Consider the following 23382-nt stretch of genomic DNA (forward strand, 5'->3'; position numbering starts at 1 on the left):
ACATCAGACAAATGATTCACTATGCAACCAGGAAGGGGAATGTGCACACATTCTGAAACTCATAACCAAAATTCACCTTTAAAGAAAGAAAGTAACTTGAACCTCCCTTTCTAAAAAAAAAAAAAAAAAATGGAAGAATCTCTCAAAAATAAGCAAAACCTTCCCATTTGAATGTAAAAAAAAAATAAAAATTTTCATTGGCATTTTTCAGGAGTCATCACTAAAACTGCACAACTTCCGTTGTATGTGGGATCTTTTTCCCCCCCGCCCATCTAATCATTCATTTTCTCTTGCATTTGAACTATTTCACAACCTTCATTGCAGGAGGTTAACTTGGACACACACACACACACACACACAGAAAGCACACATGAACTTGTGAGCTCAGCTCAGCCCTCATTACAATGGGTGCTCTAGATCTACTGACACTACAGTAGGTCAGGGGTCTTCAAAGTGTAGGAGGATGAGCCGCACCAACCGAGCCATAGACCGAATGAAATGCTGAATCGGGGTTTTCAGCCTCTGTTAAGTCCGTCTCGATAATCTGCGACTGACACAAGTGGAACAATGTCATCCGTCTGTTTTTTTCTTTACTTAATGAAATATTAATTTGAGGAACAAATCATGCAGGGATAAAGCATTCCCCTTACCAACAGATTTTTCCTGCAGCCGCGACGCCCCCCCCGAGCAGAGGGCTGCCCCACACTTTGAAAACCGCTGTCATAGGTAAACATGACTAACTTTATGATCTTCAGACGACACACTGTGGATGTGATAAGGGTCAATTAAAACTGATGACTTATCTGCACAGGCTGGTCGTCAGGATACAGTGTTAACAGGCAACATGCATTTTTTCAGCTTATTTTAACTGAATACAAAAATCAATCAGTACAATCTCAGTGGAACAGATGGGGCAAAGAATCTGGATTACTATTTTTTTTTTTTTTTTTTTTTTTTAACGTGTGGATAGTGTAAGCGTTCGGGTCAGCAGCTTGATGGTTTAGCAATATTTTTCAGGGCATAATTGGACACACGCGTGTCATTTCCACATACACACACACAGGAAGACCAAGCAGACTGGCTAAAAGAAGTTGGGAAGGAGGAGAAATCAATGGCCACTTTAAGTCCGACCTCTTCAAGTCCGTTGTCTGTGACCACCAATCATAAGAGAAGCGATGAAGTCCTCGGATGCTATAAGTGAGACGGCAGCAACTCAGTATTTTATTTACTTTGTTGGAATTTAATCGCCTCACGTTGTTTGTTAGCATTTCTCCCGCGGCGTCCCATAATCCGTTGGGGTCCACATTAAACCAGACAAATCTTGAGATGGAAGTCAAACAAAAGAAAAAAGCTCAATTAATGGGATTTCCTTCGAGGTAATGTTACTGCCATTAGTCCCTGCTGAACCAACGATGCAGAAGTAAGACGCACACATCCTGCCATAGGAGGAACATGCACAGATACTGCACATATTCTGCTTTTTCTTTTCTTTTTCTGAACCCCCCACCCCCCCTTTGTGCCCATGCCAGTTATTCTTGCTTGCTGCCCCTCTGGTCAGTAGTTGGCTTCTGTGCAGGAGCAGGCAGGAGACTTTGGGAGTCGGATAGGTGAGTGGAGGAGGTGCTACTGGATTTGACAGGCTGTGGAGGGAGCAGCCTGGCAGCACATGCAGGTGGGGTTGACGGCTTTAGGAGGAATCAGATCGAGATCCTCATCATCGGGGATCTCGTCCAGTCGGTACCCGTCCTTCAGGAGCTGAATATTCAGGTCCTGGTTGATCTGCTGTGGGAGTCAAACAAACAAGATGTCAGCAGAGTAACTTTCTCATGGAACGGCTGACGTTAAAATAAAACTTGTGAGTCGATCGCAAAAAAGTGTTTGCCATGAAAACGTTGTGAATTAAATTAAACGATTTTTTTTACAAAAGGCAGTGGGAGTCAGGTCAGTGATGGTAATGGCTGGAGGAAAAGCGCAAACACACACACAAGACGAGCTATAAACAAAGAGGAGGAAATGAAGAGGAACACATGAATGAGCAATGATGGAAAAGTCATCGTGACGACGAATGTTGGAAAGGGCCGGTATACATTTGTTTTCCAATGGGTGCACGAACACCTGGCGTGACAAAGAAACTGGGTGATCACGTGGCGATGTTTGTGGTTCCACCAAATGATGCCGTGAAACAATATAATATGTGCATAGATACCTGGTCCCTCAGACATCTCACCTCGGCTGAGGAGTATCCTGATGAAGAGTATCTGGACATGTCGAAGTCGTCGTCACTGTAAGACAGCAGGTAACAGCAAGTAAGCACGAGTGACGAGGCTCAATACACTCGCACCGTTATATTGTTTGTTTGCTTGTTTGTTTTTTTCATCAGAGTGAAATCTACAGCAGTAAGATTTCAATTGGAATGTTTCAGTCTCTTTTAATGTGTTGAGCACATTCATACAGATCATGGTTAAATATTAAATATCTCTAAATATTTCATCGATCGGATTCTTCTTAAGACCAAAAAAAAAAGATCAAAACATCAAAACTTGCTTACTTTTCTCTCCATAATAGTATTAATAGTTATGCAGATTCTTCGTATGAGTGACATTTTCTTGGCTGAATAAAGGTTAAGAAATAAATTTTAAAAAAAAATGAATAAATACTGCTTATAACTTTGTAAGTATAAAGTGAAACTACTGTGTGAACTCAGCAGATGGACGTTGTGTTTTAAATATACAGCCACGCGTCTTCAGACAGACATTATTTTGTTATTTTGCCCAATCATGACAAATAAACATTTGAGGTATTATTAACCTCAAAACCCACCCATATCTAAGACCTGCGTGATATTGTTTAGAGGCATGGAACATTTCCGTGAATCATATATTCTGTCTTCATGTGTGTCGTCTTTTCTCCTGCAAATGTTTCCTGGAGAGAAAGTGGATTTACAGGACTCGGCCCAGTTTACACGACGACAATGAGTTTCACTGCAAACCTTTCTTCAACTTTTGGGAGGTTAATAGTTCCTTCTGCTCATGCGCCTGTAAACAAACGTGGCGGACCCATAGTGGCATGACTCCGTATTCTAGTTTTATAGTCCATATCTGTAGTTTTATAGTTGAGATACACTCATAATAGCACCCGATCCGTCGTCAGTCCGGACAAATGACGGGTTCTCTCGATTTTGTCGACATTTATAGCGTAGTGTTCTCTGGCGCACATCCCCCCGCTGTCGCGTAAACTCCGACAAAACAAAACATTGAAATACAAGAGATTTGTCGAATGTCAAAAAGTGACATTTGAATCCCTAAAGTGTGCCAGTGAAGAACAAATCTGCTTTCTGTTGCATTAAATTTAAACTCGCACATGTTTTGATCCGTACCGGAATTAACGTCTTTAAATCAACAGAGGTGCCAGGAAATGCATCGCAATTTACACGCTCTTGAATATGTTTGAGATATGTGTGAGGAGAATCGGCAGCATGGCAACAGAGTGGATTGCATCTCTCTTTCAAATGAGTAATCTGCCTTTTCGCAGTGCAAAAGAACAGAAAGAACAGACAGACACTGTGCGGACGCTGTGCGCATGAATCTAAAAGATGGACAACAAACAAACGGGGATCCTGTGTTGCTCTGAGTCACAAAGCTACTCAGAGAGAGTATATGATGCACTCCATGATGTAAGCTTTATACGAGTGGCTTTGTCTCATGTAGCAACATACGGGTGGGGGGGTGGGGGGGTGGGGGGGTGGGGGGCAAAGGGTGGGCCTCATCTGTGACAAATACCGGCCTGCTGTTTCAGGGCGGAGGCGAGTGCTATCTCTGAGCTGATTCTGGCTCTCCAAATCCTCACCCTGCTATCCCTCTAATCCGGAGCCCTGGGAGGGGCTTTTGCCCCTTTTAAGGATCCCTTCTGTGAACAACTCTCTCAAGTTGCTGTACGGATTAATGAGCCACGATAACAAGAGTGAGTGAGACCTATAAAAATACACGTTAGCCACTTTCCTATTCCTAAAAAAATGTGTTCTCGCCGTCGTATTTGAGTGTGACAAAAAGGGAAAAGTGTTGGGTACTCACCTGTCAGTGTCCAGCGCTACCAAAGGCTTCTCATCTGGGCTCTGGTCTAAGGAGGAGTAGCCTTTGTTTGGCACCACCAACCTATAGAGCAGCAAAGAAAGGAAACAACACATTACGTTATGAGTGAAACGTTTAGAGAATCTCTGTGCACATGACCACATATTCCACTAGTTATACGCATGACATTCATTTCTCCTGAAACTGGGGCTAATCTGTAGCCTTCAGGCTGCAGTCTGCAACTAGATTATCTTCCTGCCTCAGAGAATCTGGGTTCAGACCAGTGGGTAGTCTTTCTTATATTTCCACTAATCCACTATGGAGTGGGATTAAGCAGATGAGCCAGTTGTCAATACTGCAGGTTGCAGAGAGTTTATGCCGACTCTTTTATCAGCAGTTCAGTTTCACTGCACAAATATATATAATGTCTCTATGAAGCCCTGCTGTGCTGTTAGTGTTGGGGTGTAACATTAGGAAGTCTGATGGTGTCCCTTGCAGGCTGGCAGCAAGCAAAGCCTTCAGAGGCAGCGAACACTGTCCTCGTGTTTTGCATTTCACTCGCTCGCGGTGTTTTGCACTGCATGGAAAACAGAGGATGCAAAAACATATTGCTTGTGATGCTAATGAATGCAAATTGTTGACATTTGTGACTGAGGTGGTCAAACTAATAGAGAAACAAAGGGTCAGTGGAAGCGGCTACCTTGTTCTAGCATTCTTCTTGGGCTGTTGATTGACGGGACTTCCCACGGTGCCATTCTTCACCGATCCCTTCCTGGCGAGGTCCCTCTGTTTCTCTGGGCAACCACAGGAAGTGAGGTCATCAATAAAGCCAACGATTAGGCTAAACACATTTACCTCAACTGCTGTGTTTGTTTCACTTAGCCGAAGGAATAGGAGCACCACAGAAAATTGAATGTCCGATAGTTGGGTAGTTTTGAGTGACGTGAAGCATGAACCTCGAAAATGAAAGCGGTTTCTAAGCAATTACCAACAAATAGTTTCCCAACACTCATTACAGTCTCTTATTTTGATGATGTTTTATATGATAGAATTTTGACAACCTCGATGCAGGCAAAGCTTCAGGCCCCTTGTGATCACTGGTGCCTTCATCGGAGGGGTTCTCAGAACCCCGGTTGAGAACCACTGGCTTAAGGGAACCCCAGTCCAATTTTCAACGTGACTGTGTGCAGTGTGTTCTTGTGAATGCACTATCATGTGATGTTTTTATTTATACATAGAAAAAAAGACTGTATGAAAAAAGTCTTTACTGTTTTCCGCCTTCTTGTGAAGCGTCAACATTTCTGCGTGCTGAGAAAACTATAAAATACTATAATTCTTGTCTGGTTGAGATACAATATGCGACACAGACGTCTTCTGAATGTTGCAATGTAAAAGAAATCGAGAAATAAAGTCTATACCAGACGTTTTGATTCTAAATGTACGGATGCAGATGTAATCATTTGGGACATCTGCATCAATGTGATACGTTGACAGAGATTTCTGTATCACACCTACTAAAACAGACTAAAACTGTACTGTGACGTCTCCTCATGAATGGAAAGATCGTTCCACCAACGTATAACACGCATCATGACCATCATATGACACCAAATGCTTATTTAACCGCCCCTGGCCTCATTTGAGGCACACTACAGAAATGCGTGGTGAGTTTCATGCGCGGTTGTCTTTGCTGCTGCTGTCTGGAGTTTGAGGATAGTGTGTAAACAGTTATCATTTTGTAACGAGTTGTACTGGTTCTGATACCTATTTGGACTTGCAGGGGAGACGGTTTGTAGTTCAGGGCCACACTCTCTCCCTTAGTGTCGGGCTCTGCTTCGGAGGTGGAGGACGCTGCTGGGTCCTGGGAAGAGAGACAAAGTACAACACGCCAGCTTTGAACGCCGCTAACTAACTGGACGTTACTTTGATATATTCCCATAGATTGCAAATGATCAGAGAGGATGATGTGTGGTCGTAATTCAGTTCTGATTATCTTGAGGTACATGGAGGTGGACTCAGTCTATGCGATCACTAACTACAAACAAACGCAAACAAAAATAGCAGGCTCGCTTTTGAAAACCCGCTTGTATCCATGAGCCAAGCAGGATTCCTCCAGCCTACTATTGCTGCTCGGAAAGGCTGCATCAATAGGCGTGAGTGTTCGAGCCTGTGTTGCTGGCTGTGTCTCTTTCATATGTGAGCGAGCGGTGATGGCATGGGGAGGAGGCAGTGGGAGAACAGAGGGGGCTGCTGTTGGAGCCACGGTTTCCCCCCCAGATTGAGAGAGGCGAGCTGGGCCACGCTTGGCCCACTCTACTGACAGAGCGCCACATTATGTGGCGCCTACAGCCCTCCCCTTGTTGCACTCTCAGGGACTCCACGGGCCACACAAACGAAGGCTAACCAGCGTTTGGCTTTCAGTAACTGAGTTTTCTCCTGAGAGTAGGCCGTGACAGTAAAAACATACTGCGAGTACTTTAATAGCTGGTATGAATGCTTGGAAAAAAAAAAAAGGCGTGTCAGCCTGTGCACCAGATATAGTATGCTAATTGTATAAATCTGTTTAAATAATGTAGAGTCTGCTTGTGTTGGATGCCTAAAACACCTCAAGCAAGCAAGGACGATGGCGGTATTCCATAATAATGTTTTAAAAATTAATTTAAAAAAGGTTTTATATTTGAGATTTGTAAGAACGAATGATACAACAAGCCCACATATGCCTCATTCATTTTCATTGTCACCTTTCTATGATATGATTGAGAAATTCTGCACCAATTTAGGCCAAGCCCATGAGGCCAACAGAGTTTATCCAATCTCACAGGCCCCGATGAAAGATTCATGAGTGTTTAGCAGGGACAGTGAAAGGCTTATTTTGCATACCAATTTTTATGTAACACAATGAACAACAAGCTGCCAACAACCAAACCAGATAAAACAGTACAGCAAAGCGCAACGTATTTAGACGCATGTACTGACTGCTGAATGCACAAGCAAAACTGTGATAACGATATAGTCTGACGAGTCATTAATATTTTGTCTCACAAGCATAATAACTGTATCTTTACTGCAAAGACTAGTCACATAATTTGGGATAAATTACCAGCATGGCCCGGATTGCACCTTCATCAACAACCTCATCTGCATGTGGTGATGAAGAGTTGTTCACTTTGGTGGAATAATTAGTAAGTGCAGTAAGAGTGAGCGTAATCCACAGCAGCAGTTGCCGGTGAAATGGCACAAAGATGAGGTATTCCTGCTGTCACAAGCACAAACTCTTTCTGTTCTGTGACAAGACGCCTCCCATAGATCATTAGGCTTACCCATAAGATTTTTCTCCCTATTCCTTCACACTTCCTCACTACAGAGAGATGCTGCAATGAAGAGGGGTCGCACAGCCCGTCAAAAAAAAAAATGAAAAAAATAAATAAATCCCTTTGAAATCCTTTAGTGGAGTTTCCAGTGAATAATGAAAGGGATTCAATATTAAGCTGTTTGTGACAGGACTTTCTGCCACTTCTTGAAAATAGGATGACACAGTTAATGATAGCGAGTACAAGGTAAACAAGCACAAGCTCTTCCTGAAATACACCAACTTGAAGTGTTGAACACCGAGCCGAGAACAGGGGCTCAGCTGCAGGGAAATGATGGGGGTCAGAGGAGGAGGGCCTTTTCCAAGGATTTCTGAGAAGAAATCATGATGGATAAAAATGATTGGATTGTAAACCTAATAACATGAATGAGTCTGGCCGCCACTGAAGAATTTGGCATGAGAAAAAAAAAAAAATCATGTGTGGTGTAAGAATTGAGGGTTGGGGTGTGAAACTCTGAAATATGAACAAACAAACGTATTGGTAATAAAAAAAAAAAAGAAGGAAAAAAATGACTTAACTCAGTATAATATACATGAAGAACCTGCAGTGTCCTGAAGTAATGTTCTGGAAAACTATCTACAAATGATTAGATCTAATCCTGAACACTGGAGGCAACACATTGATTTTTATGTATGATAGTAAAACATGGCCTGTCGCCCTGACCTTCAACACACATTCATGAACACCTGCCTCACACACGCACACACACGCTCACACACGCTCACACACGCTCACACACGCTCACACACCTTCATGGGGATGTTGCACAATACATCCTTATTAATTTTTCTGCAGACTAAGTGTAATTCTCAGTACAACCAGTCTAACATTAACCACAGTCTGACCTTGAAATACGGAACTTCTGAACAAAACTGTATGATTGTCCTTATGTGTTTTGTCCCATTCGGATACAAGCACCCCCAGAAAGTAGCTTGCCCTCTTCCAGTGCTGTGGATGAACACGTTTTCAGAGAGTAGAGTCCAAAATGACAGGCAAACATTACAAAAATGACGACTTTGTGTATTAGATTCATTAGTCTTTCCTCCTTCTCTCGCTCTGATGATGGAGAGCTACAAGGTTGCTGACACAACATAAACTCCAAGCGATTTGTAGGATTATACATCATGACTGTCTGTTGACCAATCACAGAGAGGAATGATAAGTCAGGTGACCAATAAAACGGTTCAATGCTGTACCTATACGTGACAGCACCAACCAGGCTATGTATATCACAGCCCAGATCTACTGCAGGGCACTCTGTCAGGAACAGATTCATACTATAGTACAAATATCTCCATATCATCATTTCTAAGGGGAAAAAAAGGGACGAGTTATGACGCCTTGCTACATTGACAGAAAACTAATATAATTCAAAACTCTACATAAAGCGGCTTTATTTGTGTTGAATAAATTCAGAACAAAGGGACAGGTGCCAGGAGCAATCACATGGTTTGGGACTCACAATGAGGCACATTAGCATTTCAATGCAGAGCCATGTGTGTCACAGAGACCGGGACTCTGACATGGCCAGACCATGTAGGTATCAAACAAAAAGGGACTGCTTTGACAGTCTGACCTGGAAAATATTGCACTGGGAGAGGTCCACAGTGTTGAGTGATTGGCATGGCCTATTATTAGTAGAAGATGAAAAAGAATAAACTAGTTAGTTTCCAGAGTTTTAGGTCAAGAGCTGACCGCTGACAGACTGCAGCCCCGATCTGAGCATCTCTGGTATTGGATTCATCTCTGCATTAAATAAATTAATAAAAATCTCACAGGATGAAACATGAGAGCGAACTGATCAAATCTTCATGGGCCAAGGCACTTTCAGCAGCATTATAAAAGGGAGACCCTCTCCACCAATGAACGCTTGTTCGTCTGTGATTTCTGAGTTTAGCTTCAGGGGCAAAAAGGGGGCTTGGTAAGCGTGGATGTGGTATGAACACTGGGACTTGTTGCTCTGCTTTCTTGCCTAAACCCCAGAGGCAAACACTTAAAAAGGGACGGCTGTTCCAGACTGCTGTGTTTGAAGACTGGAGAACAAGGCCGGCTGCTAGAAATGCATTGCTTGAAATTAAAGCTCCCTTTAAAATACAATGTAGGGAGAATCATCGGTGGCTTTTGCAGATCTAGCAGAGAAACCCACTTCTGATCTATTTCTCCATTCACATTTCAGTGACGGGTCTGAAACTTGTCATGGAGGAAGGAGAAAGTCTCACAGGCCTGATAGCTGACACTGTAGTCACGGCTCAGCTGCAGTGTGGCTTTGTACAGTGTGTGATTCGGACACAGCTCCAATCCACGCAGTCCTTGAGGCTTACAGCTCCTGCACCCATCCCGAACCCAGAAACACGTCACCAAATGACGAAATGCACAAAAAAAAAAGGAAAGGAACAGTGGGCTATGTCACCTCCTGATGTAAACAAGCGCATACTGACGTGGCTGTTAAAAAAAGAAAATCACGATCTAAGCAAAGTGCGCAGTCTAATCATGATGTAATACATAGAAGTGGACACTGCATGTATACCGCAGGTATTATCTGTGGAGGTTTTTCTGTGGGGAAAGGCGAAAGTCGCCATCCTTGCATCTGTAGATGGTGGATTTACACCCATCCCGAGGAGCGAGTCCGTCCCAGAGCCGCGCGCGGGGGCTATCGGCTAGCTGGCACGCAGATTATGTGTCACAGCTGTCACGGGCAAACCACCCAGGCGAGGGAGGAACATGTTCCCGTTAGCATTAAACACAGAGATTTGCATTAGATGTGTGTTCGTCTCTCACCAAAGGCTGCGTCTCGCCGTTGACTGGAGGCACTTGGAACCTGTCGATTTCTTCCATCATCTTGGCAAAGCGGCGGCGAAACGACGCAGTGGTCGGAAATGAAGCGTTGAGTTTAGTCGTAGCTATCCCGCTATGTGATGCTCGGATGTGGGGAATCCTCCGTTAATCACCATGATTGCAGTTCGTTTTCCTCCATCCTGACAGAGGTGACTCGACAGCAAAACAGCAGCACCGCCCCACTTCCGGGTCTATAAAATATGCATGAAGGAACCGACCAATGGCGGCGCGGAACGCGTGGAACTACAGTTTGACTCACGAGTTTCAATGAAGACAACAATTAAGCACTGACGTGCAAGGGCGTGCTTGTTTGCACATAATTCACATTTAATATATGTGACATTTCCTAAACTGCCATCCCACGTTTATCTGTGTGTATTTTATTTTTAATAAATCCATGTTTTCCTCATGAAAACAATGACAGACATTAAAATACGATGTTATCCAGAAGAAATTAGTAAGTACCTTTCAGACCCTAAATGTCCAACCTAAAAAAAATAAAAATAAAAAAAAATAAAAAACTTTACAAGTTGGAATTATGTGACCGGAACAATGTTTTTTTTTGAGTGTGTCCGGAGCGCCTGGTTGTCTTGGTAACAGATACACAAAAGCCGGGAGCGACCGAGAATTTGTCCTGTTGAACGGTTTAAAACCGTAAACATATTTCTAAGTATCTCTAGAAAGAGAGACTTGCACTCAGAAAGTTGTTTGCTGGAGCATTTAACCTTTATTTCCTGCAATGTCTGTCATCCTCAAAATGAATGCTGTGGCTTCCAAAAAGGTAATTATATTAGTATAGATAGTATCATTTAGCTGACGTCTGAAGTGAAAATGGATGTTCCAGAAACTTACGTCATGTAAAATGTTAATATTGTGGTGACCTCACTGCTTCCATGCAGGGTTCAAACGTTCAGAAAGTAACTGTTGGGAAGCCTACCAAAGGCGCAAGTAAGAAAAAAGTGAGTGTTTTTCTACAAAATGTATCAATATGTTTGTAACATATTTTGTATTTGATTGTTGGCAGGAGAAATACAAGGAGCACATGTGCAGTCATTTTTTTTATGATATATGTTTTTGTAATTACTTTGAAAATAAGTTGCCTCTATGTGATGTTGCAGGATGAAGAAGAGATGTTGGATATGGGTGACGTAAATGAAGAGACTCATGGCAGAGGCCTCATTCATCCTCCAGACCAGGCGGAGCTCACAGAGGCTGTAAGTATACAGTACCTGGCCTCACACTACTTACCGATGGACACTAACTTCTGGATGCCAGCCATCAGACTATTGATTGATTGCAGTATCAACTAGATGCTACATATTATGATCATATGTTCGTACATCACAAATTGGAGACATGCTTCCAATCAAGCACTAGGCTACCAGAAGCTTTCTGTGTGTTATTTGCATCTTATTCCTTTGCAGGTGTGGATTTTCTCTCGGTACTCCAGTTTAGTTTCCTCCCACAGTCCCAAAACATGTGTTTGAATTTTCTTGGTGTTTTAACATCACCTGTCATTGAGAATGCGAGTGTGTGGTCGTCTGCGTCTTTGTGTTGAACTGATGACCTGTCCTGGGTGTACTCTGCCTTCACCCTTATGAGCTGGGATGAGGGACACCAACAACAATAACTATTATGTTATTTGTAATTAACACCTCTGACACATCCGTGCTAATTTGTGTTGCCCTGCTGCTTTCTCTCTAATATATGACCAGGAGCTAAATGAAGAATTCACAAGGATCCTAACTGCAAGTAACCCGCACGCCCCTCAAAATATTGTTCGATACAGCTTCAAGGTAAAGCTATCACATCACCTGCTTGTGTCAACACTGAATAGATGCAAGTACCAATGCAGTACAAGCCATGCTCAGATGCTGTAGTCTTTATTTTGGGGGGATTAAGTAAGGAACAGTATTGCCCCACTGCAATACCTCATTGTCAGCATTCAATGTTAACAAGAAAGGAATTCAATCTGTGCCCTTTGAAAAAAAAAGTCAAAACACAGCCAAAATAAACTAATGCGTCATTTGCTATACTTTCTGTTATTTCTTTTACTCAGGAAGGATCCTACAAGTCTACAATTGTGGATCAGATGGCTGTGCACTTTGTGTTAGAGAGCAGCCTTCTGCATCAAGACTCTGATGAGGCTCGTAGACTAAGAGCCAAGGAGGGTCTCCTGGAGGGTAAATCATCACCGTCACAAAATACACACACACTGACACAGGGAGCCAGACTATAAATACATATACTTTATATTTGTGTGTTCTATATTTATTGGTGGGGATTATATAGAGTGTATGCAATATGTATACTTTGTTTATATTCTTTTTATATTCTGTGTTAAGTGGGAAAAGGTGAGCATTTATAATGGATGGAGAAGTGAAAATTAATCCATACAGTTCAAATGATCCTGTATTTTATCTTCAAACACATTTATTTCTCTGTACCGAGTCCCGTGTTGTTTTTTCTTTATGGTGTAGTACATGCTTAGTGCCACAAGATGTCACTTTTAACTAAACATTTCTAAAACGTTCAGTTTGAATGGATTGAATTGAAAAAAGGCATGTTTTAATATTTCTGCTTTGTCCAGTCATGATTATGTGTTTTATTTTTTTCTGATGGGTCCAGAGACTGCAACAGCTGACACTGAAACAGGATCTGATGGAGAAAAAACGGAAACACCGGTAATAATGTTTTTTTTCCTTAACTTACATTTTGGTTAATGCTTGGAAGTCTCTTTTGCAATAATAGTTGACAAAACCTTTACGGAGTAAAAAAAAAAGCATTGCACATGAGACACAAACCTTTCATTGTTTGTATAATGTTGGGATGTATATCATTGCAGATGCACTCACTGTACATTTGCACAAATTAGTCCGCAATGATCAGTCTCCTCACTAATGATGTCAGCGGCACCTAGATGTGTTTGAGCCATCCTTGGTTAAAATGTGCAGATTAAGATGCCCTGGGTGGTGGTGTTGGACCCCAATATGACAAGCTTCAAGCTTTTTTGGGTGTCTATTTTTTCACATTATTCACATATTCCATGCACAAGTCAAAATCCCTGGTTGCATTTGTTAAACTGTAGAAATAATTGGAATGAAATGAAATTGTTGTTTGTCCATAGGTAACACCTGTTGAGGATGGAGGGGAGGCGGAGGAAGCTGGAGAGGAAGACCGACCAGACAGTGTTGCCTCCAAAGCTGACAGGAAGGAGCTGAAAGCCACTAACCAGTTCAACTTCAGTGAAAGAGCCTCCCAGACTCTCAACAATCCACTGAGGGTAGCAAGACACACTGTGGCTGTTCTGCAAAATATTTGACACTTCTAACATGTACTCAAGATTATGATGTTGAAAAGTGCAAAAAAAAAAAAGTGTCATTAAATTCATAGAAAATGTCAGTCATGTTGATTTATTTCCCTGCAGGAAAGATGCAGTCAGACTGAACCTCCTCTGCGCAGCAATTTCTCAGCTACTGCAAGTCAGGTGCTGGATTTCTTTACTTATATATGTTGTATAAGGTTTATGTCAGTTTTGTTCACACTGGTCTGTATACAGAGAGAGAGAGAGAGATTTTTTCACACAGGATGGTTGAACTCTTCTTTGTAGTGGGAAATTTATGATGCCTACCAGGAAGAGCTGCAGAAACAAGAGAAAAACAAGGAGAAGCAAAAAACTGCACCATCAAAGAAAGATAATGAGAAAAACAAGAAGAACATGACGCTGCTGGAGACTCAGGTAACATTCAGTTGCTCCGCAGGTATGTTATTTCTATTTGAGATCATTTTGGTATATCTAAAATAATATAATAGCAAATATTTACAGGTGTTTATGTCAATGTATACAATGTAATGTATTTTCAGAGCTATGTGAACACTTTCTGAACTTATGCTATCAAAAATAAAACATGTGAGACGATTGTCCAGAAGTATTTCAACACAAGATGTCGTTTTGTTTTTGTCAGAGCGATGGTATCACAAAAGTGGGGAAGGCAGCAAAGATCTTAGAGAGAATGGTCAGTCAGAACATTTTTGATGACATTGCACAAGGTATGTTTGGTTCAATTTAGGTTTCAAATAAATCAATTACACTTTAATATTCATGTAAAAAGAAATATGATTTCAGTCTTTTTTTAATCTGTTACAGATTTTAAATACTTTGAAGATGCCGCTGATGACTTTCGAGGTCAGAAGGGAACCCTTCTCCCTCTGTGGAAGTTCAGATACGACAAAGCTAAAGGACTGGCTGTCACTGCCCTCTGCTGGTAGGATGGCTCATCATCACCACATTTCTTTGGACTAAACCAAGCAGCATTTCAGTGATTGTGTATCTCTTCTGTCATTATAAAAGGATGATGATTAATTCAGTCATTTGTTCCGAACAGGAACAATAAGTATCAGGATCTGTTTGGTGTAGGAATGGGATCATGTAAGTACCAATGACGATGGTCTGTCAACATCTCAGAAGATAAGTAAATGCTGTCAAATATGCAATATCTTTTATTGAAAATCCTCTGTTTTGTGGGCTTCTCCTGGCTAGATGACTTTTTAAAACAGGGGCAAGGCATGCTGGTCTTCTATTCACTGAAGAACCCAGCGTTCCCAGAGTATATCTACCCCACTGATTCGAGTGTGATCTGTCTGGACATCCATAAGCAACATTCCTACCTGGTGGCTGTCGGCTTCTACGATGGCAGTGTGGCAGTCTACAACTTAAAGGAGAAGGGACTGGAGCCTGTTTACAAGAGCACACCCAAGACGGGCCAGCACGCTGACCCAGTGTGGCAGGTGAGGATAGGTGACACTTCAGGGATGATGAAAGCTCACTGTCATGTTTATATGCTGGGATGTTAAGTCGACATATTTATAAAATCATAGTTAACTTGCCGGAGTTGTTCATTACAGACACACACATTCAGTCTTGTTGAGTTGACATTAATCCTCAATAAATAAGTGGTAAGCAAGATGAGGAAATCAGTTCCTCCGCCTCCCAGCGTTGCAAGAGCACAACATGCAGAGTTCTCGACATTCACAAGTACAAGTGAGACTATGAGGGCAATGCAGTTTTTATTTCATGTGTTGTAATTGTGTAGAGTACAACACTTTTACTTTTTTTTTTTTTTTTAATGATCTTCTCAGACTGAAGCAGTTAGTCCCTCACCTTCTTAAGGTCCTTCATCTCTGCGGCGATCTTGAAAATAACGGACCTCTCCGATAAATTAGCTTTGAGTTGAAAGTCTAATTTCACCTAATTTATGCAGGTGCGCTGGCAAGATGATGATATTGACAAATACCACAATTTCTACTCCGTGTCATCTGATGGCCGTGTTGTGTCCTGGACACTTTTCAAGGTGAGATAAGAAAAGTTATTCCTTTGGACTCTTTAGTGTTTAGTGTGTTGCTTTTTTGTGTGAACCGTTGTTATGTCTTTGTTGCTCGTTGTGATATGTCACTTTGTTTTGTGTATACACACGACTGCAGCACGAGCTGGCGTTTACAGACATCATCACACTGCCACTGCATGGGGAATTCTCAGAGAAACCACAACATCAGCACCTTACTGGTAACATTTTGCTCAGAACTTGCTCCACTAAAATACTGCGTTCATTTTGTTATCCGCCTGTTGTGTGTACATATGTGGGCCTCGCTTCAGTGTATGTTGTTTTCTGTGCACAGCTTGTGGGACGTCATTAGACTTCCATAAACAGAATGACTCTCTGTTCCTTGTTGGCACTGAGGAGGGGAAAATACATAAGGTGCGTATTAAAGATTTCACTCTGCTGCTTTTGTGCTGAATCAGTCCTCAGATTACAAATTGTAGATGAGAATGGATCCATTACCACTCTGAGTTGGATAATGCGATTTAGACGTTGGATGAAGACTGTAAGATGTTTGCAGAGAAAAAAACAAAACCTCCATAACTTGTGATCTAATAACTTTAAAACCCTGCAGGGGTTTCATACACTGGACAAAGCTATAAAAACATCAATTATGATTGATATTTACCAATGTCATCACATCATCTGGATTTTTTGAGAAAACAATTTGCCAATGTGCCAATATAAAACAGTGTCAAGAAAATATTTAGTCTTTTAAATTTTAAAAGGTATGTGTTTATTTACCCCATTGTTGTCTTACTTGTACATAATACAACTAGGATATATAGGTTGAGACATTTTCCAACCTAAAGATGGCTTATTTTTCTAGAGAGAGTTCTATGGCATCATCAAGTGATGAACGGTTATTATTTTGTTTTTTGAAACTATGTTACTCATGTTGGGAACACTGGTCTCACACCAGGACACTATTGTGGTGTGAATCGATTTTATGAGCTTTTTGGCTATCGATAATGATTAAAAATGATCGAAGATAGTTTGATATTAATACAAAAAAAAGTGGGATCTGATATGCATCAGATCATTTCAGGGCATCACCTGTTTAACAGGAAACGAGGGCCAATTCAATTTACATCCGTCTCATGAAATATCAGTAGAACTCAATCACAAATAATCGAATCAGCCCATCTTCAGTAAAGTCAAACCGTTCTGTGCACAGCCTACTTATTTAACCATCTAATGCCCAGTAGTTGCCACATTGTGGTTACAGTGTCCTGTTCCTCCCTGGTGATGAGACCAGACGCTGGTGCTGGCCTCTGTTGTCTGGTTTGTCCAGGACTTCAGGCCTTCTGGGGTTCAGGCCTCCTCACTGTTAGACGTTAGCAGTTCTGCATTAACATGCTGTGGAGCTGCATGGGTCCTGCTCCTTTGAAGGCAAAGGGTGGACCCCAGCGAGAGTGAGCCTCTGTCTCTATTTTGCAGTGCTCCAAGCTGTACTCGACCAAGTACTTGGAGACTTATTGTGCCCACAGCCTGTCAGTGTATGCAGTCAAATGGAACCACTTTCATCCGGAAGTCTTCCTCTCTTGCAGTTCAGACTGGACTATCGCGGTCTGGGATCATCTCATCAAGTAAGAGTCAAGCAAACATCAGATTTTTTTCATCTGTTGTTGAACACACGGTATTATTTTCTCATCGCATCATCGTCATCATCAACGCTATTGATACTCTGAACAAATATCAATGTGCAGTCAATGAACTATAAACAAGATAGTCACCATTTATGTGATACTTTCATAATATTCCTATATATTAGTCTTTATTAACCTGCTACAGTCATCATTGGCCAAACCAACTTTCCAGCCTTATTTGAATAACCCACCGTGCCTCCCACCTCTTGTCAGCACAGACCGCTTGACTGAATAATGATGGTAATCATCTGCCCATTATGAGAGACAGGGTTTTCAAGTATGATCTATAACGCCCTGGAGATACAGAACATATTGTTTTCAGGGAAAGATGTGATCAAACAACGGTCACAAACTTTTTTACCACACAATCTGAATGGTTTAAAGCTCAACTTGAATGTTTTGTCACCTATAAAATTGGCAGATGCCAGAAGTCTCTGGATGAATAGAAAGGCTGGAATTAAAAGAGTCAATGAATCATATAAACTGTATGAACATTTTGTACCATAGCCTATTGAAAATATTGGACATGACTGTCGAATCCTAGGAGGTCTCTTTATAGGTTTACAACAGTACCAGTCCTTTGGAGAAATAAAATAACATCATGTATGTGGCAGAGAGGTGAGGCAGCGCACATGATGTGAATCAGGTGGGAGGCCTCACCTCTCTGCCACAATGTAATATACTGAAGGGGAGGGTCTACACAAACCTGCATGCTATTTATCAAATAGGCAGAGCTGCACAATCGATGGGGCAGGTGGCTGAAAATAATGGCAAAAATTTTAGCCGGATTTAATTGCACATTCTAGTTGGTTTACAAGTACTCCACATCAGTTTACACATGTTATGAGTATAGTGTGTTGGTGAAAGGTGGTGGAGTGATAAAAATTATAAATGGACTTTATGCAGATCTCGTCTACAACCGCTCGGTTGTTTAAGTCCTTCAAAATTGGATCATTAATGATGGAAGTTGTTCACATAGTGTGAACATTGTTAAAACAATGTTTTTGTCAAATCGCTCTTATGAATGTATTTATCACATTTTGATTAGCTTTTCTTGATGGAGAGCAGCGTTTGATCTCTGAGCAGTGTTTCGATCTCCGCTTCAATTGCTAAATTTCCCCCAGAGACCATCTGGGTTGTTGGTTATGTAATTATTTCTGGCCATCGTAAATCAAACACCAGTTATACACACAATGCAAATGCTAATTGCCTTCTTGTACCAGTTAGTCATCTGCTGAAATTACAACCTATGAAGTGGTTTACACACACACACACACACACACACACACACACACACACGCACACACGCACACACGCACACACACGCACACACACGCACACACACACACACACACACACACACACACACACACACACACACACACACACGGTTCAGCTTACTTGCAGTGGTGTTTCACAAGTTATTAATGTCAGGGAACAGTGTGTACATCCCAAGTTTTCTCTTTCTGGCTCTCGTGAGGCGACACTGTCGAGACATGTTATCATTATATATGACAATCATTATGAATGACAATCAAGAACTGGGTTTGTGTCTGTGGAAACATGTGATTTAACACCCAAATCATATTTTGAATTCCTGAAAATTAAAATGATAGACTGTAAAAATAAAGCCCCATATTATGTATGTTGCAAGTTTCTGGTTTGTATTGTTTTTCAGATGACACCATGTAACACACACTTTAGACTCTATTTGTTCCATGTTGTTGTTCCTTTGTTGATCTAATATGTCTTTGTGCTTTTCCAGCACTCCAGTGTTGATCTTTGATCCTAAAGAGCCTGTTGCAGACGTGGCCTGGTCTCCATACTCCTCCACTGTCTTTGCTGCTGTGACAACCGATGGAACGGTAAGACTCTTCCTCAGATCCGTCTCAGATTGTGTGTGAACACTTCAGCAGTTCCTACCTGGCTGCGATTGCTGTCTGTGATTCAAGGATGCTAAGATTTCCCTTAATCCCATAATACTGCACATACTTACTACTACATACTATTTTAAAGCTTTGCGCAGCATTGTAAGTATGGTGGACGAAACAACATATTATAATGCAGTATAACTGAGGAGGGCCTTGGAGATGTTTATTATTCTTTTTTTCTTATTGATGCTTTTTAACTTCTTCATAAACGGTTTCTCTCTGTAAGTGAAACATAGTGGTTGCAGTTAAAAAGCTATGACCTGTTACACATATTTAGTATGCTGGGAATCAAGTTTATGGGTCTATGTATAATGATTAATAGCTATCAAAGATTCAAATAAAAAATTTTTGATCTGGTTTTCAGCCAATACCAGCAAGAAAGAAAGGCCCCGAAGGCTAGAAACAAATTAGAGCTCTTCTCATTTATTCAACATAAAATTAGATGTGTACTTACAGTACATAATATCACTGCATCACAGTCTTTTCCACACAGAGACTTACTGCGCTTTAAGTTCTTGCAACAATTAAAGATTTAGTCACCGTGTTCTGAGTGATTTCACTTGTCTATGATTAAGAACAAAATGACAATTGTTCTGTTATTTCACACCAGAAATCTGGAATCCGATGCCACTTAATATTTTCCACCCTTCCCACCTACACAATCTAATATGATCTTGTCCAACAGCTGCACCATAAATTCATGTTTAATTTTGCTCGAGTGCAATTTGATTTTTGATTTTAATTTACGAGGTCATGCAATGTTTTGGTTGTGGCACGCGCCTATATTTAGCTGATCAAAACCCAAATAAAGTGTCTTTTCAGCTGCTCTCTCTTTAAAGGGGCTGTCACAGTAAGTTATTGCAACTTGCATGATATAAAAAACGACTTTAAACCAGAAACTTACATGAGCGAACTGGGTTCAAACGTGGGGCCCGTGCAGCCATAGCCAGGACTCCACCTAATGCACCAGCTGAGTGGACACCAGGGTCAAAATACCGATGAAGTCATCAATGGTTACTCCTTTTTTCTTCAGGTTCATGTCTTTGACCTCAGCGTCAACAAATATGAAGCCATCTGCCAGCAGCAGGTGGTGCCCAAGAAGATCAAGCTGACTCACATTGAATTTCATCCCATCTATCCGATCATCATAGTGGGCGATGACCGAGGCATTGTCACCAGCCTCAAACTCTCTCCTAACCTACGCAAGAAACCAAAGGTGATACTCTTAATGTGCCGCTAATGAAATGTTTTGCATTTGAGGCAAGTCACTCCAATGCTATACCAGATTCAAGCCAGTATGAAAAAAAACATTTGACTGTTTTTATAATTATGTAAGATGTCAACTCCATGAAATAGAACCTGGCCTGCTCATCACAGCACACGTTTATGTGTCTGTTCTCTTTCCAGTCTGTGTTGTTTGAGGAGAAAAAAAAAACATGTTATGAAATATTTTATGAGTGTCCCCTCCCTGGAATATAACTTACATAATAACCCGGATTTTTTTTTTTTTTCATCTGTGTAGGATGCCAGAAAATAAACAGGCACAAATTGTTAGGCCTCACAGCAAAAGAAGAGGGATGTGTTTTCATTAGACGTTTCGTTTTGATTCTTAGAGGATGACAGGGATTTTCGCAAGTGATGAACTAACCCGCAAGAAGTAAAATACACAGGTGGATATCTTAAGATCGTAGAATTTATAAATGTGATACATTTCTAACCAATGGATTTGAAGTGTTGGTCTGTGTGCAGTTCTGTGGAGGACGCTTTGAAGAGCGCTGTATCATGGTAGTGATATTATGTTACTGACAGATTTGTCTGCCGAGTACAGCTGTCTGGATCAGCTCCTTTGCTGTATCCATTTCAAAACAGAGTATTAATACAACATTTTCCAAACTTCAGAGGAGGAGTTGGCAAGACATTTGTCATTTGAGAGTTCAATCATTTTGTATGAACCATCTTTTTGTATTTCGGCTTTCACCGTGTCCCTCTTACGTATGAGTACAGAAAGAAGTACATTATAAAGATGGCATAATTACATGTTTGCTCCTCCTACGCGACACTCCTATGGTTAAATTTCCCAAATAGAACTGATGAAGATCAGCTCCTGTCTGTCACATTATCTTCCGTTTTTTCTTCCCAGGGCCCCTTCATCAGACATTTGACAATTTTATTAGACGGCGGTTATTTTCAACTAGACATAATGCTCCATGATGTTACATCCATTGCATTTATTTTGTTGGGTGCATGCTTGTTGTGTTTTTCACCTCTCTCTGGGCTTATTCAGTACCAGGTCAAACAGTTGGCTATGTCTATCTGTCTCACTCTGTGTAGGTAAAGAAGGGTGAAGAGGTGTCGGAAGGTCCAGAAGTGGAAGTAGCCAAGATGGAGAAACTCCTCAGTCTGCTGAAGAAGAGCAAGGACTAAGGCCCTGTCGAGCCAAAACAATCTGTTTTGGGAGAAGAAGACACAGAGCATGTAAAAACGTAGAAGAAGACACGGAGAGTACTGGAGCATGTAGTCCGCCATTGTTGTTGTTAAGTGACGTCACGCAGAGGGTCGCGGGGGTCGAGAGGTGGGGCAATGACATAATTGTATAAATGCTACACCTCTAGTCTGCAAAATATTGTTAATAACTGTTGGTAAAATGTGTGTTTTAATAAAATATTAAATAGCACTTTTTTTTATGACTGTTTGACGAAGAGATATACCAGTAAAAGGCCTCCACCGGACCTTCCTGCCGCTGCAGCCCCCCCTGAAGTGCTCTGAGGAAACTCACCTCGCACTCGGATATAAACCATTTCTCTAAATCAGGCCATGCTGAGTCTGCCGCACACACACAGAGGAGGATTAAAGTCGTCATGGTTCCCTAGGCTGTTCTTTTTTTTGCCCCCCCCCCCCCCCCTATGCGACCCCACTCCATCTTAACTTTTAGTATGTTCACAACTACAGCAGTCGAACAACGTGACACACACACACACACACACACACACACACACACACACACACGCACACACACACACACACTTGCAGCACCTGTTGATTGGATAGAGGGGACCCAAGTCTGACCAATCACATTATTATTGTTAATTAATTAATTAATTAGATTTTTTTTACTTTACCGACCAATTATAGACTAATCCACCTTGTCATTTAAATTAATATTAATAAATTATTCACTTTGTGTTCACTGTCTCTATCTTTCTGTGTCACAGCAACTTGTGACATCAAGATGAAACATTGACTTTGAAATCTTAGAAAGGACGAGCATTATTATTGCTCGCGGTCAGTGCAGGAGCACCGAGGCCTACGCTTGTTACATTTGACTTTTACTTTTGCAGTCAAGAGGTCAACAAGTACTCGTGCTCCTTCGTCTGCTGGTTTCCTGCCTCGCTCGGCGCCAGCACCGGCAGCCTCTCTGGGCTGGAAGGGACCCTGCAGGCTCGGCAGAGGATCAGACAGAGGAGGAGAAGGAGGACGGCTACCAATGCATTGCAGCCAATCGCCACCAACGCAGCCACCAACGCGATGATGTGTTACCATGTTAAAACCAGTTTGGTTACATGCCTTATACAATGTTGTACTGCAGTAAAATGTGGTCATAAAAGTAGTCGATGGGAATAATGTGTCACTAAATTCATATTATATGCCACCTAGTTTTGATTTCACTTCAAGGAACCACATTAGTTAATTCACATTAGGTAGTTCTTCTAAGATAACCCAAGTAGGTCTTATCGGTGTTACAGTCGGCCTGGGGGAAAAAACATGCAGTCTATTTTAGTTAAGTTGAATAAATGTCCATTTATAATCTTAAACTTATCCTAACATGATGGAAAAAAATATGTTTGCCCGAGGAAGGTTTCATCAGTTCTCAGTGAACCGAGGATGATCACCTGGGGTTTATCTCCACCAAACAGAACATAGGACTTTTAAAAACTGTAAATGTGCTTTGGACTCAGGTATACCATTAGTAGCAAACACTGTGGTTCTAAATGGGTCTTAATTTAGATCCTTTTCATCACTGCTCAGTGTGATTGCCTCTGTTTCCAGGCCTGTTGTTGAACAGCGGAAATAATTTGTTTAGCCATACTCTGCACTGCGATACGAGGTGGAAGTCATTGTTTTGCCTGACAGGCGACTTTGCTTGTTCTCCT

The 23382-nt window shown here is 41.5% G+C and overlaps 2 protein-coding genes across 4 annotated transcripts; one reads left to right on the forward strand and one right to left on the reverse strand.

Moving 5' to 3' along the window:
* Positions 1-957: 957 nt before the first annotated feature.
* On the reverse strand, positions 958-10466 carry fam219aa (family with sequence similarity 219 member Aa). 3 transcript variants are annotated; one of them, XM_080460888.1, is made up of 6 exons: positions 10217-10466; positions 5832-5928; positions 4768-4861; positions 4071-4151; positions 2228-2282; positions 958-1782 (listed from the first exon to the last, which is right to left on the reverse strand). In XM_080460888.1, exons 1-6 carry the CDS (start codon positions 10274-10276, stop codon positions 1624-1626), a joined length of 546 nt encoding a protein of 181 aa, XP_080317014.1. In that variant the 5' UTR covers positions 10277-10466; the 3' UTR covers positions 958-1623. The 3 variants fall into 3 exon arrangements, with proteins under 3 accessions (XP_080317014.1, XP_080317012.1, XP_080317013.1); XM_080460886.1 differs by having other exon boundaries at positions 2207-2282; positions 10217-10460; XM_080460887.1 differs by lacking the exon at positions 10217-10466 and having other exon boundaries at positions 5832-7233.
* A 564-nt stretch (positions 10467-11030) lies between these two features.
* dnai1.2 (dynein, axonemal, intermediate chain 1, paralog 2) lies at positions 11031-21655 on the forward strand (the record flags this gene model as incomplete). Its single annotated transcript, XM_080461109.1, has 20 exons — positions 11031-11054; positions 11173-11232; positions 11392-11487; positions 11989-12069; positions 12333-12456; positions 12902-12957; positions 13401-13556; positions 13701-13760; positions 13884-14012; positions 14239-14323; positions 14421-14538; positions 14659-14702; positions 14814-15061; positions 15535-15624; positions 15755-15836; positions 15950-16029; positions 17092-17240; positions 19066-19165; positions 20265-20447; positions 21563-21655. 20 exons carry the CDS (start codon positions 11031-11033, stop codon positions 21653-21655), a joined length of 2058 nt encoding a protein of 685 aa, XP_080317235.1.
* Positions 21656-23382: the final 1727 nt, after the last annotated feature.

Source organism: Lipophrys pholis (genome assembly GCF_963383615.2).
Source record: "Lipophrys pholis genome assembly, chromosome: 4".
NCBI lineage: Eukaryota > Metazoa > Chordata > Actinopteri > Blenniiformes > Blenniidae > Lipophrys > Lipophrys pholis.